A 23173-nucleotide genomic window follows, 5' to 3' on the forward strand; every position below is an offset into this window, starting at 1 on the left:
CCCACATATATTATGAAAAAGAACATTTAACATTAATTAGTAAAACTTTGTATTCAAACATACAAATATCAACTATCATATGATACTCTAAATAATTTATAAATTCAAGGATAATTTCCTAAAACAACCAAGAAGAAACGTATTCCAATCTATACATACTATGGGTAAACAACTTGCTACTTTTTGTTTGGCGTAAAGTCCTGTCATGTTCCTGTCTCTTTTACAGACTAGGGCATGCACTACCATTACAAAATAAACTTTTCAACACTAGAGCTATCTCTGCCTATCTAACCACTAGTCTGGAGGTTACATGTAGAAAAAAATGGCAGGGACACCTGGGTGGCTCAGTGGTTTAGCGTCTGCCTTTGGCTTCAGGGCGTGATCCTGGAGTCCAGGGATCAAGTCCCACATCGGGCTCCTTGCATAGAGCCTGCTTCTCCCTCTGCCTCTATCTCTGCTTCTCTGTGTCTCTCATGAATGAATAAATAAAATCTTTAAAAAAAAAAAAAAAAAGAATGGCAAAAAATTAAAACCATTAACTATAAGGTAAAAGAAATCTGTTAACAGGGCTTTATAAATCTAATGGTGAGCATAACCAGGCCAAAAAACCATTAAGGATAACTGAAAAAAAATGAATAGTAATGATGGATACACAGAGATGTATTGGGGACACCTGGGTGGCTCAGTGGTTGAGCATCTGCCTTTGGCTCAGGTCATGATCCTGGAGTCCTGGGGTCATGGGATCTAGTCCTCTGCACTGGACTCCCTGCGGGGAAGCCTGCTTCTCCCTCTGCCTATGTCTCTGCTTGTCTCACTGTGTCTCTCATGAATAAATAATAAAAATTTTTTTAGAAAAGAGATATCTGTCTAAATATTTCAGAAAAAAAGTTTACTTGATGGTATATATAAAGGAATTGGTTATAAAAATATCACCATATGACATGAATCCAGAGAAAATTATTATAATGAAGATGTAGTATATACATTTTTCTTTCACTCCAAAAGAGATAGATTGTGGTGCTTAGATTATTTTTAGAATGATAATCACAAAGGATTGCTATGATTTCTAATAAATATCTGCACCTCTGCCACTAAAAGGAATTAAGTTGGGAGTAAGGAATTAGAGAAAGTAGAAGAGATTCAAATAGTACCTTTTGCATCATCAGAACCCGATGCCAAGAGTTTAGGATCCATTAAGTTAAAGTCAACACTCCAACACCTTTTCTCATGTTCCTAGACATAGAAGGAAGACAAAAAGTAGTATCAGACAGACATAGATCTTATAAGAAATTAAGCAAAAAGCTTGATACCAATTTATTGCTCTGGTGGGAGAGAGAAAGAACAGGCTACAAAAACAAATGAGATGCAAAGTAATTTCCAAGCTTTTTATATATACATATTTTATTGCTTTTGGAAATGCATTTGACACATTCTTCAAATGCAAAACAAGTCTGAAGAAATGTTTTAGAAAAGCATTATCTGCTATTACATAGGTATAAAAAATGCTAAATAGTGACTTTAAATTTGTAATTAAAAGCATTATTTGCTATACATAGGTATAAAATTGCTAAATAGTGGCTACATTTGTAATTACAATTAAGTAAAAATGTGAACCTTAAAAAAAAATAATATCCTATTTACCTGATAGACCTTTGACCTCTGTCCTGTGAATCCATCCCATAGGATGACAGTGCCTTCATAATCACTGCTGGCTAACAGATTCTTATGGTAACTACTCCAACTGATACAGCTGAAAGAAAGAAAGAGAGTTAAGCTTTACTTTATGTAGAAATAAGTAACAATGAATACAAAGAATTTTGATGTGTGCAGAAAGATTAGAACCCTTAAGAAATGGTCAACATGGCTTCATAATCATTAATCTGCCCACAACACAGCTGGGAAGAAATATATCAATTAACTCCTAAGTTTTTCTACTGAACTACCTAATAATGACCCTTACACCACTACTCACTCTGATCACTAACCAAAAGATGCACATAAGCCTAAAGCCACCACTGGCCAAATGTCAGAAATGAAAGCATGTCTATGAGTGTAAACAGAGGCTAATGGGACACAAAGCATGCCATAGCACAATGACAGAGACGTATTCAAATTGTGTAGGCCCCTGGATCAAGTTGTGCCAAAACGTATAAGTTAATAAACTAATCTGAACTGGGGGGGCACCTGGGTGGCTCAGTGGTTGAGCATCTCCCTTCACCTCAGGGTATGATCCTCGGGTCCTGGGACTGAGTCCCGCATTGGGTTCCCTGCAGGGCGCTTGCTTCTCCCTCTACGTCTCGGCCTCAGTCTGTGTGTCTCTCAGGAATAAATAAGATCTTTTTTTAAAATAAATAAATAAATAAATAAATAAATAAATAAATAAACAAGCAAGCAAGCAAGCAAGCAAGCAAGCTAATCTGAATTGGGTTTCTGTGTTTACATTAAAAAAATCTCATCTAAAAAAAAATCTCATCTACTATAACCTTAGGATTGATTTTAAGAGTCAGAATTAAGCTTTTACCATTTATGGTTTCAGCTATTAAGTGCTCCAAAACTGAGAATACAACATCTAAAAATGTATGCTTTTGGTGAGACACATATGTGAATCATGTATATATAGTAAAGCTTAGGTATATTAAGGAAGAAGCCACTTAGAAAGCAATTAACCTAGATGACTTTTGACTTCAGGTCATAATCTCAGGGTATGAAATTAAGCCTCACGTTGGGCTCTGTGCTGGATGTGGAACCTACTTGAGATTCTCTCTCCCTCTGTCCTTCCCTGCTCATTCTCCTTAAAAAAAAAGTGTAATCCCATAAAATAAGGATTGCTACTATGCCCTCTGTTTCATAATGGTTAAAAGCAGAGACTCTGCAATCAAACTGTTTGAATCCTGGCTCCTCCAGAGACTAGCTATGTGATTTCAATCAAGTTAATTAACCTTTCTGTGCTTCAGCTTCCTCGTGTCTAAGATTGGGCAATAACAGTATCTAATAGGTCTACTTAAGATAAAGATAATGTCTGTCACATAGGAATTCAATAAAGTTATGTCTTACTCGTGCTGTTTTCTTTCCACTTAGGATAAACTAACTATAACAGATTCTCAGTTGTGAGCACCACTGATGAATGAGCAGCCTCACAAATTATCAGCCTACCATTGTTATGAATTAATTAGGAAAGAAAAAGGAAAGCTATAACAAATACATTATATAAATACTGTAATACTTGCTAAATTATTAACATTATTAAAATGACTACACACATATATGTATGTTAATTCAGTTAAAAAAAGATACAAGGACAGTTGGAAAATGTTCACAGATATAAATAAATTATTAAATGATTTCCATGCATCATTCCAATTTAAGCCAGCACCCATGAGAATAGCTTAGGAAACTTGTTTTTAAAAATGTAGATTATAAAATTCCCCTGAGATTTTGGGATTGGCAGATCTAAAGTAATTTCTAGTTCCTGCACTTTTAACAGTACTCTAGATTTGAAAAGCATTCATTATGAGCTCTAACCCTAACCTATGAAAGTTAAATATTAGGCCCTCAATGAAAAGCAGCAAAATGTTCTTATAAAAACAATTCTTTTCTTTCTTAAAACAATTCTTAAAACTATAAACAATTATAATATGTGAAGATATGACATGCTAGGGGAAAAATTCCTGACTTTCAGACAGTATACATAGGCTAAAGTAATCCCTTATTCAACACCCCCTGGATGATCATTTACAACACATAATTTTATTTAAGTGAAGCAAAGAGGACTTTCATTTGTCAAAGAGAAAAACAATGACTACTAACCCCCACAGGGAAAAAGCAACCATAATCTGTAAGATAGATTCTGAAGTATTCTCTGTATACAATTACTGTTCACTATGAATGAGTAAGGAATCTCACAGAAAGGTAAAATAACAAACTCATGCTAACTATAGATATTAAATATTTTATACACACATTATGTCTAAAAAAAATAACCTAAGTACCTGATTTTGGAATTGCAGGTCATTTCATTTTCAGGGTAATGAATATCCACCGCATCCTGAATGACTGTGCCATATTCATAGACTTTAATCTTCTTTGTAACCCCAGCAATTGCAAAATAGTCACAATCTCGGTCAAATTCAATACTATGGAAGAAAATGTGTATTTAGTTAGTAAGACTATTTCCCTATCCCTGTGACATTACAATGACAACATTTCAGGGTTTTTTTTTTCTATTTCTAAAGTCAAAATGTCTATAAGAATAAGAGATTGACTTGAAATGCCCCCAAATTGTACTAGACTTTATGTTCAGATAAAGTCATGATCAAGACATACCACATTACAAGTGGTAGAGAACTGTGCATAGCTACACAATTCTTATAGCTACCCCCAGTTCCTAGAAACATCACATGTTTTTCAATTCATCTTTAGTAAACCATATTAAAACCTACCCAACTATAAAGATTAACAAGTTGAATTATAAAAGTAGCAAGGAAAGATGAAAAGGTTTGGTATATTAAAAAATATGTTAGAAGAGAATTACCAAATAATCTCTTCATAAATCTATTTCCCTGCTACCATTTTGTGAGGATGACAGAACTTCCCAGTATGCAATGTTATTTTAATAAATTAGTACACAAACTGAATTACTGAAGCAATTAAAGAAAAGATGATGACAAAGGTATGAAATATACACAAAAATGGAATCATTAACTTATCACTATGTTTTCCCAAACTCATTTCTCACCTCCCAAAGATGATCTAACTTATGTAACTCCCAATAGTTTCTTACACCACAAAAAAGGGAAAAACTAAAAATCTCCTTTTTTAGGGTTACTTGGGGAATTCATCCTTCTCTTACTGACTTTTTACACAAGTTCCAAAATAAGATACTTCAAAGCAAAGCACACCTTATTCACCTTTATTGAACTTAACTTGGAGTCTCAACAAAGTTGTTATATAACCAGCAAGAAATATAAGTAACCTAATGGAAATAAGAGTGAAATGAATCATCACGTATTTCTCAAGAAGTTAAGAATCTGTTCTAGAAGCTTAGCTGTAAGGCTAGATAAGAATTCTCACTGATCTATAATTAATTACACAATAGTAACAGCTAACATTCACTGACCACTAAGCATAACCACTGGTATTAATTTATTTAATTCTCATAATAGCCCTACGAGACAGGTATTACCTTTATCTACATTTTACACACAAGAAAACTGAGAATTAGAGGTGAAGCAATTTGCCTAAAGTTAGTAAGCCTTTAAGTGGCTAGGATGATATGGTAGTACTCTGCATATATCAAGCATTCACTCAATGTGTATAAATACCTACACTTTTCTTTCTGGGTTACTTGTGATATCCTTTTGCAGAACAGTTAATGATTAGTTAATAATTTAGTTAAAAGCTTACCAAGCTAATGATGATGATGAATAAAAGGTACATAATATGAATATTTTGTATAAAAACACATTGAGATGTGCACTTTTCTTATAGCTTTAAATCCTTTCTTAATGTTATAACAATTTCATTAAATGTTATGGGCTATAGCACAAATCAGCAAATATTCCCTCCAATAAAATAGAACTACATGGCAAAGCAATGAATTTCTCTTTACAACAACCATAACTGAACTGCTGGTTCAGCTGTTATCTGCCCTATGGATTCTAATGTAGCACAGTTATATTGATGGCAACTACTTATCTATCCTGATTCAATTTATACCCATAGTGTAATGCCACGGAAGGAGAAATATTACTGTGTCTGGCAAAGAAGAGTTCTCAGAACTGAAATCCTATCCTTTACTGAGAAAGTTTGGGTATGGCTGAAACTTCAATCTAGATACTTTTACTCCACATACAAACATATATGGCTAATAAATCAGCATTATAGTGTTGTGCAAGTAAAAGTTAATAGGTCATTTTCAAACTATCATGTTTTAAGAAAAAAGTTTAAACACTAGCTTATTAAAATAACAGCCTAAGACAATGCAGGGAGAAAATTACCATATAAATAAAAATGCTAGTTGTCAAAAGAATTGATTTGAGGATATAAATAAGCAAGTCAATAAGTTTACTATTTCTTCTGTTGCTACCCTGTTATTCAAGATAGCTCTCTTTTTTCAACAAAGGTTATTACTCACCTGCATTAGCTAGCTCATTCTTAACTCTTATACTAAAACTTAACTTTTTAGGGGTGCCTGGGTACACAGTTGGCTAAATAAAGCATCTGATTCTTGGTTGTGACCTCAGGGTCTTGAGATCAAGCCCTGCCTTGGGCTCTGTGCTCAGTGGGGGTATGCCTGAGATTCTCTCTCTTCTCCTTCCCCTCTGCCCCTCCGACTCATGCTCTCTCGCTTTAAATAAATCTGTTTTAAAAATTAACTTTTTGTTTTGAATTGTTATTATAGTCCTATGTTCTGTCATGTTTTGCTCTTAAATATTGTATCAAGGATCTGTACGGTATCCTTTTCTAATAATCTGGGATATTTACGTTTTGTATAATTTTAAAACAATAAAATTCTAATTAAAATACTGACCGGAGGGATCCCTAGGTGGCACAGCGGTTTGGCGCCTGCCTTTGGCCCAGGGCGCGATCCTGGAGACCCGGGATCGAATCCCACACCGGGCTCCCGGTGCATGGAGCCTGCTTCTCCCTCTGCCTGTGTCTCTGCCTCTCTCTCTCTCTCTCTCTGTGACTATCATAAATAAATAAAAATTAAAAAAAAAAAAAATACTGACCTTAAAGTATAAAGAATAATATTTCCAGTAAATTCTGGTAAAAAGAGAGACAAAGAGTTGTCTTTTAAAAAAATCTAAGTACTTCCACACATCACTAAGACTCAGGATTTCAGTATTTCCAAACACGGAATCATTGGTTCCCAATTTTTGACACATTTAATCATATTTGATCATAAACATAAACAAAATTAGATTCTAAAAACATATCACCAAAAAAAATACTAAAAAATTAAAAAATAAAAATAAAAATATATCATGGAATAACTCAAATGAACAGTATAGTTTTTAGGTACAGACAGCCTTTCAGAGCTACTCCAAAATGGATGGCATGGCCTCTTATTTTACAACACAATATTTCAGTTGCTTTAATTACAAAATCTGATTAACACAAACAAAAATAATTCAACAGTGACTAGTTAAGCTGAAACAAAAGCAAAATAAAAAATATAAACAAATTGAAACATATCTGCTTGTGCAATTAAATTCAAAAAATTTGTAGTAAGTTTTACTTGTTATACAAATTCCTTTCTGCTATCTACTATCACTAGCAATTCTTAAAGGAAGTAGTTTATGAAAGCTTATTGCAATGATAAACTCAGTTCACAGAAATTTTTAAAATTTCAAAATACAGATTTGCTTTGAAAAATAGTATTGGGGATCCCTGGGTGGCGCAGCGGTTTGGCGCCTGCCATTGGCCCAGGGCGCGATCCTGGAGACCCGGGATCGAATCCCACATCGGGCTCCCGGTGCATGGAGCCTGCTTCTCCCTCTGCCTGTGTCTCTGCCTCTCTCTCTCTCCTCTCTCTCTCTGTGACTATCATAAATAAATAAAAATTAAAAAAATAAAAATAAAAAAAAGAAAAATAGTATTAATGGGGACTTATTTTAAACATAGAAATAAACCGCTTTTTTCTTTCACACTAGGAATGTTTCAACTGTTTTTAAAAAGTGATTTATTTAAACAGTTATAAAAGGCTAATTCAGCTGTAGGAAACTGGCTACTGTCCTTTTGTAAAGGGCCATCAGTCAAGTGATTAAGCATCAAGGCAACAGACCACACAGGACAGCTGATTAACTCATCCCTCTAGCACAATGTGGCATGAAACAATGCAAAGATGGCAATATCCCAACAGAATCGTGCTCCCACTGTCACACTGGTTTTGCAATAACAAAACAAGTATTAACAGAGTGGATTAATATCCCTTAACACTAGAATCCTGCTTATCTAAAGGAAATGTAAGGAAACACAGTTGTTAGACGTCTAATTTATACATAGATGTCTAATTTATCACCAAGAAAGCGTGACTCAAGAGACAAGCTGCTATGATTTCCAGGAAACAAAGAAATTGGTCATTTTAATAAAAAGAAATAGGCAGATCTTTAAAGAATACAAACGTAGGTAAAGTAAATAAGAATTGATGTTATTCAACTGACTTTCTCCAAAATCAATCAATAATAGCTAAACCTTCCATAACATACAAAACTATGTATAAATCACTCTATTAAGCACCTACATAAAACTATATTTAATCTTCAAATCTCTACTGTATAAATAAGGAAATTAAGGTTTTTTTAAAGGAAATTAAGTTATATTGATGTTAAATAATATGCCCAAACTTCACTAAATAATTCAAATTCAAGCAATCTGGCTCCAGAGTCTATGTTCTCAATCACTATGCAAAACTCCCATTTTGGGGAGACTGGGTGTCTCAAGTCAGTTAAGCATTTGACTCTTGATTTCAGGTCAGGTCATGATCTCTGGATCTTGGGATCTAGCCCCAAGTCAGGCTCTGTGCTCAGCGGGGAGTCTACTTGAGGGTTTTATCTCCCTCTTCCCCTCAAATAAATAAATAAATAAATCTTAAAAATAACCACTCCCACTTTAATAAGAACAAAAGGACTATACAAAGGCAAAATAAGCAATACTAAAAACAATAATTATACATACATTATAGATAGATAATAATTCATTCTGTGCAACAAGTTAAACATAGGCAGATAAAAGAGTAAGGTAACCCCACAGTGTTTATAATTACTGGGAAAGATTATAATACATTATAAGCAGATGCCAAATGATAGGGATGGAAGACACTACAAAAATTCAAGACTCAGTAATTACTGAAGCCTACTGGAAGAAAGTGGATGATGCATGAATATGCTCAGTCATCGAATATCCGGCATGCCTGTTATCTGCCAAATGCTGACCTAACTGATGCAAAACAGGATGTTAAAAAACAAAACAAAACATGACATTTGAGAAATTCACAGAAATATGAATTAGGCATGCATTCATTAACAATGACCAGGGCTACTGCAACAGCTTCTTTACCAAATCTGTTACCCCTGACTTTCCTCTTTTCTAATTCACGAAGGGCTGATAAAAAGGTAAATTTTCAAAAACACAGCTCTGTTCACATAATTCTGCTCATTTACCAGGATGTAGAATCCATACTCCCAACTATACTGAAGATCCACCACAACCTGGCCTGAATCTTTTCTTAAAACTTTTTCTAAAAAAAATATGGATATAGGCAATGGTTCAAAAAGTACACAGAGAAAAGCACGTCTTCCTCCCAATCTTGCCAATGAAGCACCCAACTGCCCTCCCTGGAGGCAACCAATAATATCAGCTTATATATCTAACTATCATTACCCTGTACATAAACAAGCATCTATGTATTCATATTCTTTTATTTAATACATGGGATGAAATCATACATATTGATTTATATCTTGTCCCCCAAAGTATCCTGACAATCATTTCATGTTAGTACATATTAAGGCTACCTCATTTTTTCCCACTGGTTGTACAGAATTCAAACATATGGATATATCATAAATTAATCAGTTTACTACTGAGGAACATTTACTTTCTAGTCTTTCACTGTTAAATGATGCACTAAAATATCCTTCTACATGTGTTCTTCTTTCACATATATAAAAGCATCATTAAGTAAACCTAGTGCTAGGTCAACAATCACACACATTTTAATAATTTAATTTTAAATTGAATATCACTATATTCAAGGGAGGCCTAACACTGCCTATCTTCATGGCAAATTTCCCTTGTACACATTCTCTTCTATTTGGGTAAAGGTACACAATTTCTTCATTCTTCTCAGATTTCCCACATCTCCTTCATTATATCACTCTCAGCAAATTATTCTGCACTCCAGTTTAGCAAAAATATAAAAAGAAGAAAATTTCAAAAAGCTCACACCACCACACCATCCATCATCCAGAATGTGTATTCTGATATACTCTGCTACTTCCCTTGTCACTGAGGAAGAATCAAAGCTCCTCTACCTGACCAATGCATCTACTTGTAAACTACACCTCATTTTTTAGAGGCCTAATTCAGGATTGCTTCATTTATCTTTCTCTCTCCTCTATCATTAATTTTTCCATTCTCCTAGATCTTTCCTGCAAGCCTTTTAATATGTTTTCTTCAAGTAAAATATATAACAAAGTTATCTCTTAAAATCCTTATTTCATTTTAGCTACCACCCTATTTCTTTCCTCTCTAATAGTAAACTGTTGCAAAAAAAGTTGTAAATACTCACTGACTCAAATTCTTCTACTCCCATTCTCTTTAACCCAATGGAACCAAGATTTCATCTTCAACATTGGAAATGTTCTAAGGTCAACAGTGACCATAAAGTTGGGTGTCAACTCTGAATTCTTATCTTACTTTAATATCAGCAATTGCTGATTCAGAGGACAGCTCCCTCCTCAACAGATAGGATTCTTCTCATTCCTCATTAGCAGCTCCATCACAGTATATAGACTGTTCATTCCTTTTCCTGCCTCCACCACTACATTCAAGTACTCTCGAGTACAAGTATCCTCATGCTTCATCTTTTTATCTATGTGCACTTCTTCAGGAATCTCGTTTAGTCTCATGACTTTAAACCTGTACACTGATGATGATCAAATGTTGATCTCAATGCCAGACCTCTCTCTACACTATTAGTTCATACATACTTGACAGCTCCAATTTTAATCTAACAGGTAACCTAATCTGTCCTAAACTGGGTTTCTGTATTCCCCACCAAGCATCTTCTTCATTTTAAAAACTAACCTCAACCCCTTTTGTCAATTAATTAACAATTAATTAAAGGAGATGGGGTTAGTTATTAATAAATTAAGAGCAACTCTTTCTGTTCAACCTTCAAAATATAAGAGAATCTGGGGCAGCCCGGCTGGATCAGTGGCTTAAGCGCCGCCTTCAACCCAGGGCCTGATCCTGGAGTCCCGAGATCAAGTCCCACATCGGGCTCCCTGCATAGAGCCTGCTTCTCCCTCTGCCTATGTCTCTGCCTCTCTGTGTCTCTCATGAAAAATAAATAAAATCTTAAAGAAAAAAAAAAAAAGGTAAGAGAATCTAAGCATTTCTCAGTAGTCACTGCCACCATTCTCATCCAAGCTACCATGATCTCATGTCTATATTATAATAGGCTCCATTCTGATACCCTGCTTTCACATTTGACCCTTATAGTCCATTTTTAAATAAGTCAAATCATCATTATTTTGGTTCAAAATCTTTTAATGGCTTCCTACTCAACCTCATGAAAAAGGCAAAGTGATTACAAAATGTATGGGATTTGCCCCCGCCCCCCATCCCATGCCCACTCTTTCTCCCCCTTCCTCCAGTTCCACTGGCCTGATGGCAAACCTAGGAAATTAGAAACCTATTCCTACTTCAGAGGGCCAATGCATCTAATAGTCCCCAAACCTGCAATTGCTCTTCGCCTAAACATGTATGACATATTCCCTCACTTCCTTCAGGTATTGACTCAAATGATAGCTTCTCACTAAGGTTATTTGTCTAATCTGTTTCGAACTGTACCTCTCCACTCTCTAACTGCTGCCTCCCTGTATTATCTTCCTCTGCTTTACTTTTTTTTTCTTAAAGATTTTATTTAGTTATTCATGAGAGACACAAACATGGGGGTGGCGGGGGCGGGGGGCAGAGACACAGGCAGAGGGAGAAGCAGGCTGCATGCAAGGAGCCCGACGTGGGACTAGATCCTCCGTCTCCAGGATCAGGCCCTGGACTGAAGGTGGCGCTAACCTGCTGCACCACTGGGGCTGCCCTGCTTTACTTTTTCTAGAAGATTTTTAAAATGTCTATCCTGTAATTTCTTCTAGTAATTATCAACTTCCATTTTTTTCCAGATAATCATTCCATCTGGAATATATTTTATTTTAAGATTTTTATTTATTCATTCATGAGACACACAGATGAGAGAGAGAGAGAGAGAGAGGCACAGGCACAGGCAGAGGGAGAAGCAGGCTCCATGCAGGGAGCCCGATGTGGGACTTGATCCCAGGTCTCCAGAAGACGCCCTGGGCTGAAGGCAGGGGCCAAACCGCTGAGCCACCAGGGCTGCCCTGGAATATATTTTAAAGTATTACAGAGAAGATATAAATTTCTATTTTTCCAGGTCATTATCTAGTTGCCCCATTTATTGAATAATTTTTTCTCACTTATTAAAAATGCAGTTTATAGAATATAAGCTTCTTATAAGATTTTGAAATGACTGTAGATATTATCCATTCTTTACTTCTACCAAAGTTTTAATTACTGAATAATCATAACATGCTATGACATCTTTTAGGAATGAGTGGTCTTTCATTAATCTTTTTCTTCAGAATTTGCCTACATATTTTGCAACTTTAGTTTAGCACCATCTTATTTCCAAAAACAAACAAAATGTATCCTGCTGGTATTCTCCTTCAATCATGTCAAATTTATACTTTAATTAAGGAAAAAGTGAATTCTTGTGATGCTAAGTCTTTCCCTCTAGGCTTACATTAGGTCTTTATTCAAATTTTGTTTCTTCAGTATTTTAAAATTCTTTTAGGTCATCTTTCTAGTTAGGTTTATTTTCTGTTTTACAACTTTCTTTATTTTTCCCATTTTAATTATTCTGAGTTGTTGGTCTCTTACATCTTCTAGAAAATAATCTCTTTCATCCAAGATTCCAAGTTTATTTGCAATAAATATGAGCAAAGTACTTTAATTTTTTTTCTACCAGTGTACCTATAATTATTTCCTCAATTTCATTTTTTATTCCATGACCTTGAGTTTCTCCTAGTTGTACTTGAATTGGTTAACTAACAATTTGCATCTTTTGTTTTAAGAAGCTCACAAATTTAAAAAAAAAAAAGGGGGGGGGGGCTCACAAATTGAGTAATTCTGTTTTTAATAATTCATTCTTTTTCACATTTATACCTTATTAGTTTTCTTCTATTTTACTTAGGTTTATTATATTCTTTGCCAAACTTACTAGGTTGGGTGCTTAAGTTATTTTCATACCTTTCTCATCCTGCAACTATTTAAAACAAAGAATTTTATTTTGAGCACTTTTAAGCTGGGCCTTATACCTTCTGATATATAACTTTCACCAAAGGGGCTTCATTTCCACTTTGATCCTAGAGTTGACAAAACAGCTTTAAAATATCCATGTTTTAACAGGTTTTTCCTGTTTTCTAATTTTTGTCATAAATGTCTGCTCTTACTGCATTGTGATCAGATGCTTTTTTAATCTTCTATACTTTGAGAGGTTACATATGATTTAGATTCTGTACATTTTCTGATATTCAATGGACACTTTCAAAGAGGTCATATTCTTTATACATGTTTCTCTATGTGTTCTAAGCTGCTAGTTCTATTATTTAGGACTGCTATAATCACTATTATTTTTGGTTCACGTAATCTATCACGGACATAGCTAACCTTGTTTAAAGAGATCTCATACAACTAATGTATTTATTTTGTCTCAGAGTTAGCAGAGGGATTTTCCAATCTATAAAGATAATTATAACTACTTAAACTTCATCATGGACTGAGTCCTGATCATTAGGAGGTTTGTGTGTCTCAGAGAGATGGAGACAAAGATACAGACTGAGGTTCAATGATTTCTAGCGTGAATTAAACCTTATTTTCAACATTCACAGATCCAAGACTTAGGAACTTCATATTGTGATCTAATGTGAAGATATTTCTCTTTTTATGGGAAGTTTATTCTATTTACATCTATCAATTGCATATGGTGGCTTTTATAGTTATTTTATTTTGTGATACATACTGTTTTAAATATTTTTAATTAAATTTTTTGACCACCCGATTTCTTCCTGCTTTCTGTGTGTTATTCTCATAAATGGGAATTGTATTTCTCTCCAGTGTCCACTTTTATGACTTTATAAACTACTATAGAAAGAAAAAAAGAATTCAATGTATCTATCAAGTCTCTACTCTGAGCAATGGACAGTTATTTTTGCCCTCTCTCTTCCAGTCCTATCAATTATAAGGATTGTCTTAGAATTTATTTTATACTTCCAAAGATATTTATACCTCTCATCCTTTTGCAAGTGAAAAACCTACAAATAATTATCTAAGCACAGAAATGAATTCCATGGGATGCCTGGGTGGCTCAGTCGTTAAATGTCTGCCTTTGGCTCAGGTCATCATGATGCCAGAGTCTTGAGATCAAGCCCAGAGTCAGGCTCCCTGGTCAATGGGGAGTCTGCTTCTCCCTCTCCTCCCTCTGCTCCTCCTCCAGATTGTGCTCAGATACACTCTCTCTCGAATAAATAAAATCTGTAAAAATAAAATAATAATAAAAAGAAATGAACTCCATTATACATTAAAGGCAAACGGGTGGCTCAGTGGTTTAGCGCCGCCTTTGGCCCAGGGCGTGGTCCTGGAGACCCGGGACCCACCTCGGGCTCCCCACATGGAGTCTGCTTCTCCCTCTGCCTGTGTCTCTGCCTCTATCTCTCTCTCTCCTCTTCGTGTTTCTCGTGAATAAATAAAATCATTAAAAAATTAAAAAATTAAAAAATAAAGACAAACTAGTGTAATATTTATAATATCCACCAAATGTTCACAAATTATTCATCATAAGTAGGTTCAAGCATCTAACTATTCATTATGTTGTCTAATGAAATCAATCTAAGAATTTCCATATTAAGATATATATATTATTTTAAATTATTTTTATTCTATTTCTCCTTTATTTTAGAGTTAGGGCATTATAATTTCTTATGTGTATAGGAAAAATTATAATATCTATTAACTTTATTTCAGGAGTGTCAATGTATCAATAAACTTTATGGATATTGAAATCTGAATTTCATATAATTTATGCATCACAAAATTGTTTTACTTTCTATACTTCAAAAACAAAAAAAACTATTCATAGCTTGTAGGCTATACAAAATTAAGCAATGGCTCAGAACTGATTTGCAGGTCCTTTAAGTAGGCTCCACGCCAAGTGCAGAGTCCAATGCAGAGCTTAAACTCACAACCCTGAGATCAAGACCTGACCTGAGATCAGAGGTGGATGCTTAACCGACTGAGCCATCCAGGTGCCCCATCACAGGTCTTAATTTACTGACCCCTGTCTTTAAAAAGATTTTATTTTTCCAACTCCACTGGCTATCACTGAATAACAAGAACAAATACACTATCTGACAAACTATATTCTGGAACACTTTTGTAAATATCAAATTAAAAATGCACCTTGAAGACCGTTAGTATCAGCATACTGATTGTCACATTTTTCTCATTTAAGTATATAGCAAGTTATAACTTATACTTACTTATATTAATTTACTTGTACTCTTTGTTCTAAAACAGCTATTCTATGCACAATATAACTATATCCTATGATAGTTTTTATGATAGTTTTTATAGTTTTATTTATCCTATGATAGTTTTCAGTTCTGACAAACTGAAAGTAACTTCTGAAGTAAAAAACTAATAAAGAGATTGAATAAAAACATCTACTACAGAAAAATACAAGAGTTGAAGAACAGGGGCACCTGGGTAATTCAGTGGTTGAGAGTCCACCTTTGGCTCAGCTCCTGATCCAGGGTCTTGGGGTCAAGTCCTGCATTGGGTCACCATTGGGAGCCTGCTTCTCCCTCTCCCTATGTCTCTGCCTTTCTCTGTGTATCTCTCATGAATAAATAAATAAAATCTTTAAAAAAAAAAAAAGTTGAAAAACAAAATATATTTTATTCACAACACTAGGATGACTTTTTTTGTCCTCTCCAGAATGACTTTCTATTTAGTAAAAGTGAGGAAATCCACATGCAAGTAGAAGTTCTAATTCTTTACCTCTAGGGTGTTTTTTTTTTTTAAGATTTTATTTATTTCACAAAAAGAGAAAGCACAAGCTGGGGGAGCAGCGGAGGGAGAGGGAGAAGCAGGCTCCCCACGGAGCAGGGAATCCAATGCAAGGCTCTATTCCAGGACTCTAGGATCATGATCTGAGCCTGAGGCAGACAGACACTCAACCAAATAAACCACCCAGGCACCCCATGCTTTTGAAATTAAAGAAGAAAATACATCTAAGTTTTCAGTTCAGTATCATCTAGTAGTATTTACAAAACACCCAATAAGATTACAATGTTAAATAATTAATGTCACTGTTGCCATGCTTCATCAGAAAACAACAGAACTGTGATATAAAGAAACTTCTTCCATGCTGCAGAGGACTAATCTGGAATGAAAATGTATAGTCTAAAAGAAATTTCATCATGAATATATCTAAGTGTGTCCCCAAAATATCAGATAGATTTAACAAATCAAAAATCTATCTCCTATTTTCCACAGGAACAAGTAGACAAAACCAGTGAAGAAAAATATGTGAGAAAATGTGATTTTTACTAAAAAAATCCATTCAAACCATCATAGTAGAAAATAAACAAAGAGTTCTTATTCTAAAAATTTTTATGGAAATGCAAAGGACTTAGATTTGCCAACACAACTTTAAAAAAGAATAGTAAGGTTGGAGGACTTCTACTACCTAATTTCAAGGCTTAATATAAATATACAATAATAGGGACACCTGGGTGGCTCAGTGGTTGAGCAGATGCCTTCAGCTCGGGGTGTGATCCCAGAGTCCTGGGATCAATCCTACATCAGGCTCCCCATAGGGAGCCTGCTTCTCCCTCTGCCTATCTCTCTGCTGCTGCTCGCTCACTCTCTCTCTCTCTCTCTCTCTCTCGCTCTCTCATGAATAAATAAAATCTTAAAAAAAAAAAAAGAGTACAATAATAATGAGAGGGTGGTACTGGCCTAATAACAGACATGCAAGTCACTGCAACAGAAAAGAGAACTCAGAAGAAAATTCATAGTAATTCTACTACTTGGTATTTACCCAAAGCAAACAAAAACACTAATTTGAAAAGATACACACATTATTTATAATAACCAAGATATGGAAGCAACTTAATTAACTATCAATTGACGATTAAAGAAGATGCTGTGTGTACATGCCCCCTCCCCCACAAATGGGGTATTTCCCAACCATAAAAAAGGGTAAGAGCTTGCCATTTGAATCAACATGGATCGTCCTATATGGAATTATGTTATATTAAGTAAATTTAACAGAGAAAAATACCATATGATTTCACTTCTATGTAAAATCTAGAAAATAACACAAATGAATAAAGAAACAAAAAGCTAAAACAGATTCATAAAATACAGAGACCAAAAACACATTCTTGCTAGAGGGGAGGAGGTGGGGGGATGGGCAAAATGGAAGACGGGGAGACACAGGCCTCCAGTTCTGGAATAGGAAAAATGGCATGGCATAGGGAATATAATCAATAGTATTACAATAGTGCTCTGTGGAGATGAATGGTACCTATACTTGTGATGAGCATGGCATAGTGTATAGACTTGTTGAATCATTCCGTTATATACCTGAAACTAACTTGTATGTCAACTACAATTTAAAAAAAGATTCATACATGTATGCTCATTTTAAACAAAGATGGCAATGGGAAAAATTCATCTTTTAAACAAATGCTGCTTGGAACAAGTATATAACCTCAGCCTTTACCTCATAATCTAAACAAAAGTTAACTTGAAATAGATTATAGACTTAAATGTATAAGCTAAAACCATTAAACCTATAGAAGAAAACAGAGAAGAAAAATTTTCACCATTTAGAGCAGGCAAACATTTCTATATGAAAGAGCTTACTTAAATCATTAAAAAAATTAATGAATTAGAATTAAAATTAAATACTTATGTCATTTGAAAGACACTATTAATAAAAAGGGCAAGCCACAGACTGGGAGAAAATACTATCAATACATAAATCTGACAAAGAACTTGTACCTAGAATACATAAAAATTCTCATTATTCAGTAATAGTAAAACCTGATTTTTTTAATAATGGGCAAAAGATTTGAATAGATGCTTCACAGAAAATACACAAATGGCCAACATCCACATTAAACTCCATTAAGCACTGTGACGCCTGGGTGTCCCAGTGGTTGAGCATCTGCCTTTGGCTCATGTCATGATCCTGGGGTCCTGGGATCGAGTGCTGCATCAGGCTCACTGCAGGGAGCCTGCTTCAATCTCTGCCTATGTCTCTGCCTCTCTTTCTGTATCTCTCATGAATAAATAAATAAAAGCTTTGTAAAAATAAATAAATAAGATATTTTAAAGAACCATTAGTTAAAAAAAAAAAAAGAACCATTAGTTATGAGGAAATGCAAAGTAAAACAGAAAGAAAATATTACTACAAACCAGTAATGAAAAGACTAACAATATCAGTTATTCAGGATTTGGGACAATTGTAACTCTCTTACATTGCTGGAATGTTAAAATAACCTAATCACTTTAAAAACAGTTTAGCAGTTTCTTGAAGTGTCAAGCACAAACTAATCATAGAACCCAGCAATTTCAATCCCAGGTATTTACCCAAGAGAAATAAATATGAAATATGAATATCCAAATTGACTTCTGTGTGAGTATTCATGATAGCTTTCTTCACAATAATCAAAAACTGGAAACAATTCAAACGTCCATCAACTCAAGAATGGGTAAGTAAATTGTAGAATATAATTGTGTAACTGATAGTTAACTATATCTATTCATGGATAAATTTTAAAAACATGCTGAGCTAAAGAAGCTAGATATAAAAGAATACTTAATATATGGCTCTTTTAAAAGATTCCAAAATGACTAAACTATTCTAAGGATAATGGCAAACAGATTAGGGGCCTGGACAGAAGTCTGGAGGAAGAGATGGAATTAACTGAAAAGTGGCAGGATTTAAAATTTTGAAAATGTTCTATATTTCTATTGTGGGTTTATACAATTGCTAAACTTAAAACTTTATACTTTTATTGTACATATACGCTATATAATTTGTGATTCTACATTTAAACTTAAATTTGTAAATAATATAACCTCAAATTAACCTCTCTCAATCACAGATCAAAAAACAGTTTTATAACTTTAATGCTATCAGCAAAACTACCTACTAACGTGGGTAAGGGAAAAGGGAAAAGAGAAAGAACAGAAACACGATTTTAAAAATCATTGGTGGTAGAAATGCATCTCGTTTGGGATGTCTGCACAGCTCCGTGGTTGAGCTCTGCTTTTGGCTCAGGGCCTAATCCTGAAGTTCAGGGATGGAGTTCCACATCGGGCCCCCGAGGGGAGCGGAGCCCGCTTTTCTCTCTGCCTATGTCTCTGTCTCTCTTTCTATGTGTCTCTTCTGAATAAATGAATAAAATCTTAAAAAAAAAAAGGGAAAGAAAAGCATCTTTATTTCAAGATTAATATGACATAGCTAAATCCCCTAATCATACTATAAGCTTTTGTCATATTTCAAGGCATTTTTCAGCTCTATACAATAAATAATTTTTTAAAAAACACAAATAAGAAACTTTCTGCTGAATGAACCAGAATTTGTTATTAGGTAAGGACTACAAATCTGTAGCTATCATTTAACCAGTGATGAAGTGCTTACCATAAGACAGGCTGGTGAAATGTTATTTGTATTAAGAAGTGGCTAAGCATATAAAATAGTTAGCCAATCATCACAAGAAGCTCAGAAAATGTGACACAAGCCATTTTCTTGACTAAGATACACTGATATCCAGAAACATGACACAACATTAATCAAGTGTAGCAGTACATCCTTAGAGCCTAAACAAATCTACTAGGTCAAGAGTCAACAAATCTGTTCTGTAACAGTGCCAAAGGAACCATGCAGTTCTCTCAAAACTACTCAACTCTGCTGTTGTAATATAAAATCAGCCACAAACAATACGTTGAGGAATAAGCAGGACTGTTTTCCAATAAAAATTTATGGACACAAAAATTTGAATTTCACATAATATTCATATGTCAATATTATATAAGTCATGTAACTATACATCACTTGTTATTCTTCCTTTGATTTTTTTTTTGACAAATTAAAAAGATAAAAACCATGCTTGGGGTCATTCATGGGTCACTCAAAATTAAGTGATGGGCCAAATCTGACCCAATGAGCCAGAGTTTGCTGATTCCTGTACTAGGCAAAAGGCCATTATTTTTGTCATTTATAATGTTTCCTTTTATATTAATAAACCCATTGCAAAGTTTGAAATTTACAAGTACCAAAGAATTTCAAAATAATTATAAAGAAATGGATATTTTTCACATTGCATTTACACCAATGGTGATAAATACATTTAAAATTACTTCTAAAGAATAATAAATACAATAGCATTTTTGCAACATACCGGTCTATTGCTGTAAGACATAGTAATTGCTAATAAATATTAGTTAAGTGAATTCTGGAACCAACTTTTGGTCCCCTATGAGTATAATCTATCAAATGTAATACATTCTTTACTACCTTTATAAGAATATACTGAGCACAGCAATGTGACTAGTCCTGCAAACTTTAGTTACCATATTGGATTACATCTCCATGATCTCAGGGTCTATTAAGCTATATCCAAAATGCTTTACTTTTTAGGTCCAATCTGCAGCTTCATCATTTCTTCCCCTTTGTCAAGCTAGTAGCTAGGACTTCTTCAACCTACCTACTGCAATCTTTTATACTGTGAAGAGACACAAATCAGATAAAACTAAGATTATAGGAACTGTATATAAATCACTAGGCCTAAAGTAATTAAAGAAAATGGCCACTTACTAATATTTGAGCTTTAGCCATTAATGTAATGGCATATATTTTGTTCTAAAGCTCTTTTATTTTTCATTTAAGCCTTGATTATTGACTGTGTTTCAGTTAGACAAGATTGCCAGCTTACAATCTGTACAGACGAAGCATTGGCAAAATATGAAATTCTGCTGTCAAGAGTGGCTAGAGAAATTAACTCAAAGGGGGGAAAATAGAGATGATATATACAGACAATAGCTCTTACATCCTATTTTACCCAAAATAGTTTTAAATGTCTGCAAATGTCTGATGGAGGCAACACACAGGGAAGTTACCACACCTGGGGCAAATGATGGTACTTTGTCAAGTGTTTATATTACAGAACACTCTTTACCAGATTAAGTTCTATATATAATATCACAGTTATTTCTAAGTGGCAGTAAAGTGAAGTACTACTAAACTCATACCAGTGATAGAATAGACAGAAATTGCCTTTTATCTGAAGGAAAACCATGTCACCCCAAAATAGGCCTCTTTGATGTAAAAATTATTTTGAGCTGAAGGCAATTAAGCAGCAGCAAATGCGGGAAAAGCACTCTCTACCCTCCTCCTTTTACTACCTAAAAGCAGGATATAAGCCCAGAGATGGCATGAAAGAAATCTGAAGGAGGAAAAAAAAAAAAAAAAAACCCTTACTCCATTAGAGTTTCCTCCAGTATATTTACCTTTGCATAGTTTGCTACTCTTGGAAATCTAAAACTGCTTTCTTTATCCTTTCATTTCTCTACAGTTTTTTTTTTTCTTTTTCTTTTTTCATTTTATTTGAGAGGGGGAAAAAAGCAGGGGCAGGGGCAGAGGGAGAGGGAGAAGCAGACTCCCTACTGAGCAGGGAGCCCAACATGATGCTCAATCCCAGACCTGGGATCATGACCTGAGCTGAAGGGAAGCACTGAACCAACTAAGCCTGCCAGGCACCCCTTCTCTACAGATTTACTCTTCTTTGTTAAAGATCTGACATAAGCCAGAGTTCTGAGACAGTTCTTTGAGTTACACATTTTCCTAGGCTTCTCTCATGTATTTAAGAAATGTAGATATTAATGAACTTTTGATTTGATCGTGTTAATCTCTCTGTTATAGGGTCCGAATCAAAAACATGAGATTGAACTCTTTAATATGTAAAGTCTTGTTTTCTCATGCTGAAAATTAACCTGTAAAACTGACTTCTTAAAAGGAAACCTGCTTTTACTCTGCTAGAGAACCATCTCACTTTGCCATAGAGGTAAACCACTGGGCTGCCAGTAAGTAGGGCACAGACTTGGAGGGATTAAGAGGGATGTTTGAACCTTTTAAAATTGGGGAAATATGTCCTTTAGTTTAATGTCTTTCTTACACTATTGACTTACATAAGATTATGTAACAGAGGAAAAATCCTTTTCAAGAGCTCTATCTCAATTTTCACTACAGAATTCTTTAACCAAAAATGACTAAAACAACTTTGAGAGAAATCAAGATACTTTATTTGTTCTAGGTACTTAAGCTAGAGTTTCCCTATCACTGTGCAAAGGATAAAGCAAATAAGCTAAATATGGAGTTGATCCCTCTGTCCTGAGGATAGCTGGGTATAAGCTGGTTCTCCAACCCAACCCCACCCTACTATACCAAAGAAGAGAAGAAAAAATATCTTGGTACATTGCAACCTGTTCACAGCATAGTGCAACAGGTTATTAACTAGAAAACTCTATAAAATAAATGGGTTTTACCATATTTTCTTTAATTCATAAATTATAAAAATATAGGCTTTTACTAAAGAATTAAAAATTATAAATATTTCCTATTACTAATATATCTCTTCTTTTTAAAGCTCTTAACCTAAGACAGTATTCTTGTTTCTGTCTCTTGGATACCAAAAAGTTCTATTCTAATTCTTCTACTTTATTTGAAGGGAGTCATTAGATTAACAAAAATTAAGTAATTTTATCATAAAATGCAAATATTCGGACAGCCCGGGTGGCTCAGTGGCTTAGCACTGCCTTCAGCCCAGTGCATGATCCTGTAGACCCAGGATTGAATCCCACGTCAGGCTTTCTGCATGGAGCCTGCTTCTCCCTCTGCCTGTAACTCTGCCTGTCTCTCATCAATAAATAAATAAAATCTTAAAAAAAACTAAAAATAAAAGGCAAATATTCTAATTCTAAACCTTTGTTACAGGCATGTACTTTATGTTCCGATCAGTGACAAAATTTCAAATGCTAACCCAGTTAACACTATTAGGGAAGAAGTGTACGAAGAATTGAGTTCACAGTTATCACTCTGCACTACTGACAAGCCTCAGCCTAAGCAAGGGCAAAAGAAAATAGAAAAACGAGCGAATGACAACAAGAAATTTTAGGGTAGAGGCTATAAGGGAAGGGAAGGATGTAGCAGCTTCTAATATGTAAGCTTAGACTGTTTGTATCTCACTTTTAACCTGTGTCTTGAATTGTTATATAAGTAGGAAACTCATCGGCA

The 23173-nt window shown here is 34.6% G+C and overlaps 1 protein-coding gene across 8 annotated transcripts in view; it reads right to left on the bottom strand.

The window, feature by feature from the left end:
- Positions 1–23173, bottom strand: part of COP1 (COP1 E3 ubiquitin ligase) — a 244389-nt gene that overhangs the window by 106036 nt on the left and 115180 nt on the right. For all 8 annotated transcript variants that reach the window (XM_077901781.1, XM_077901780.1, XM_077901776.1 and 5 more), the window contains 3 exons: positions 3990–4133; positions 1642–1750; positions 1152–1233 (listed from right to left, as the gene is read on the bottom strand). In XM_077901781.1, coding sequence (XP_077757907.1) covers positions 1152–1233; positions 1642–1750; positions 3990–4133 — 335 coding nt within the window. The remainder of the gene's footprint in view (positions 1–1151; positions 1234–1641; positions 1751–3989; positions 4134–23173) is intronic.

Source organism: Canis aureus, chromosome 6, assembly GCF_053574225.1.
Source record: "Canis aureus isolate CA01 chromosome 6, VMU_Caureus_v.1.0, whole genome shotgun sequence".
Lineage (NCBI taxonomy): Eukaryota > Metazoa > Chordata > Mammalia > Carnivora > Canidae > Canis > Canis aureus.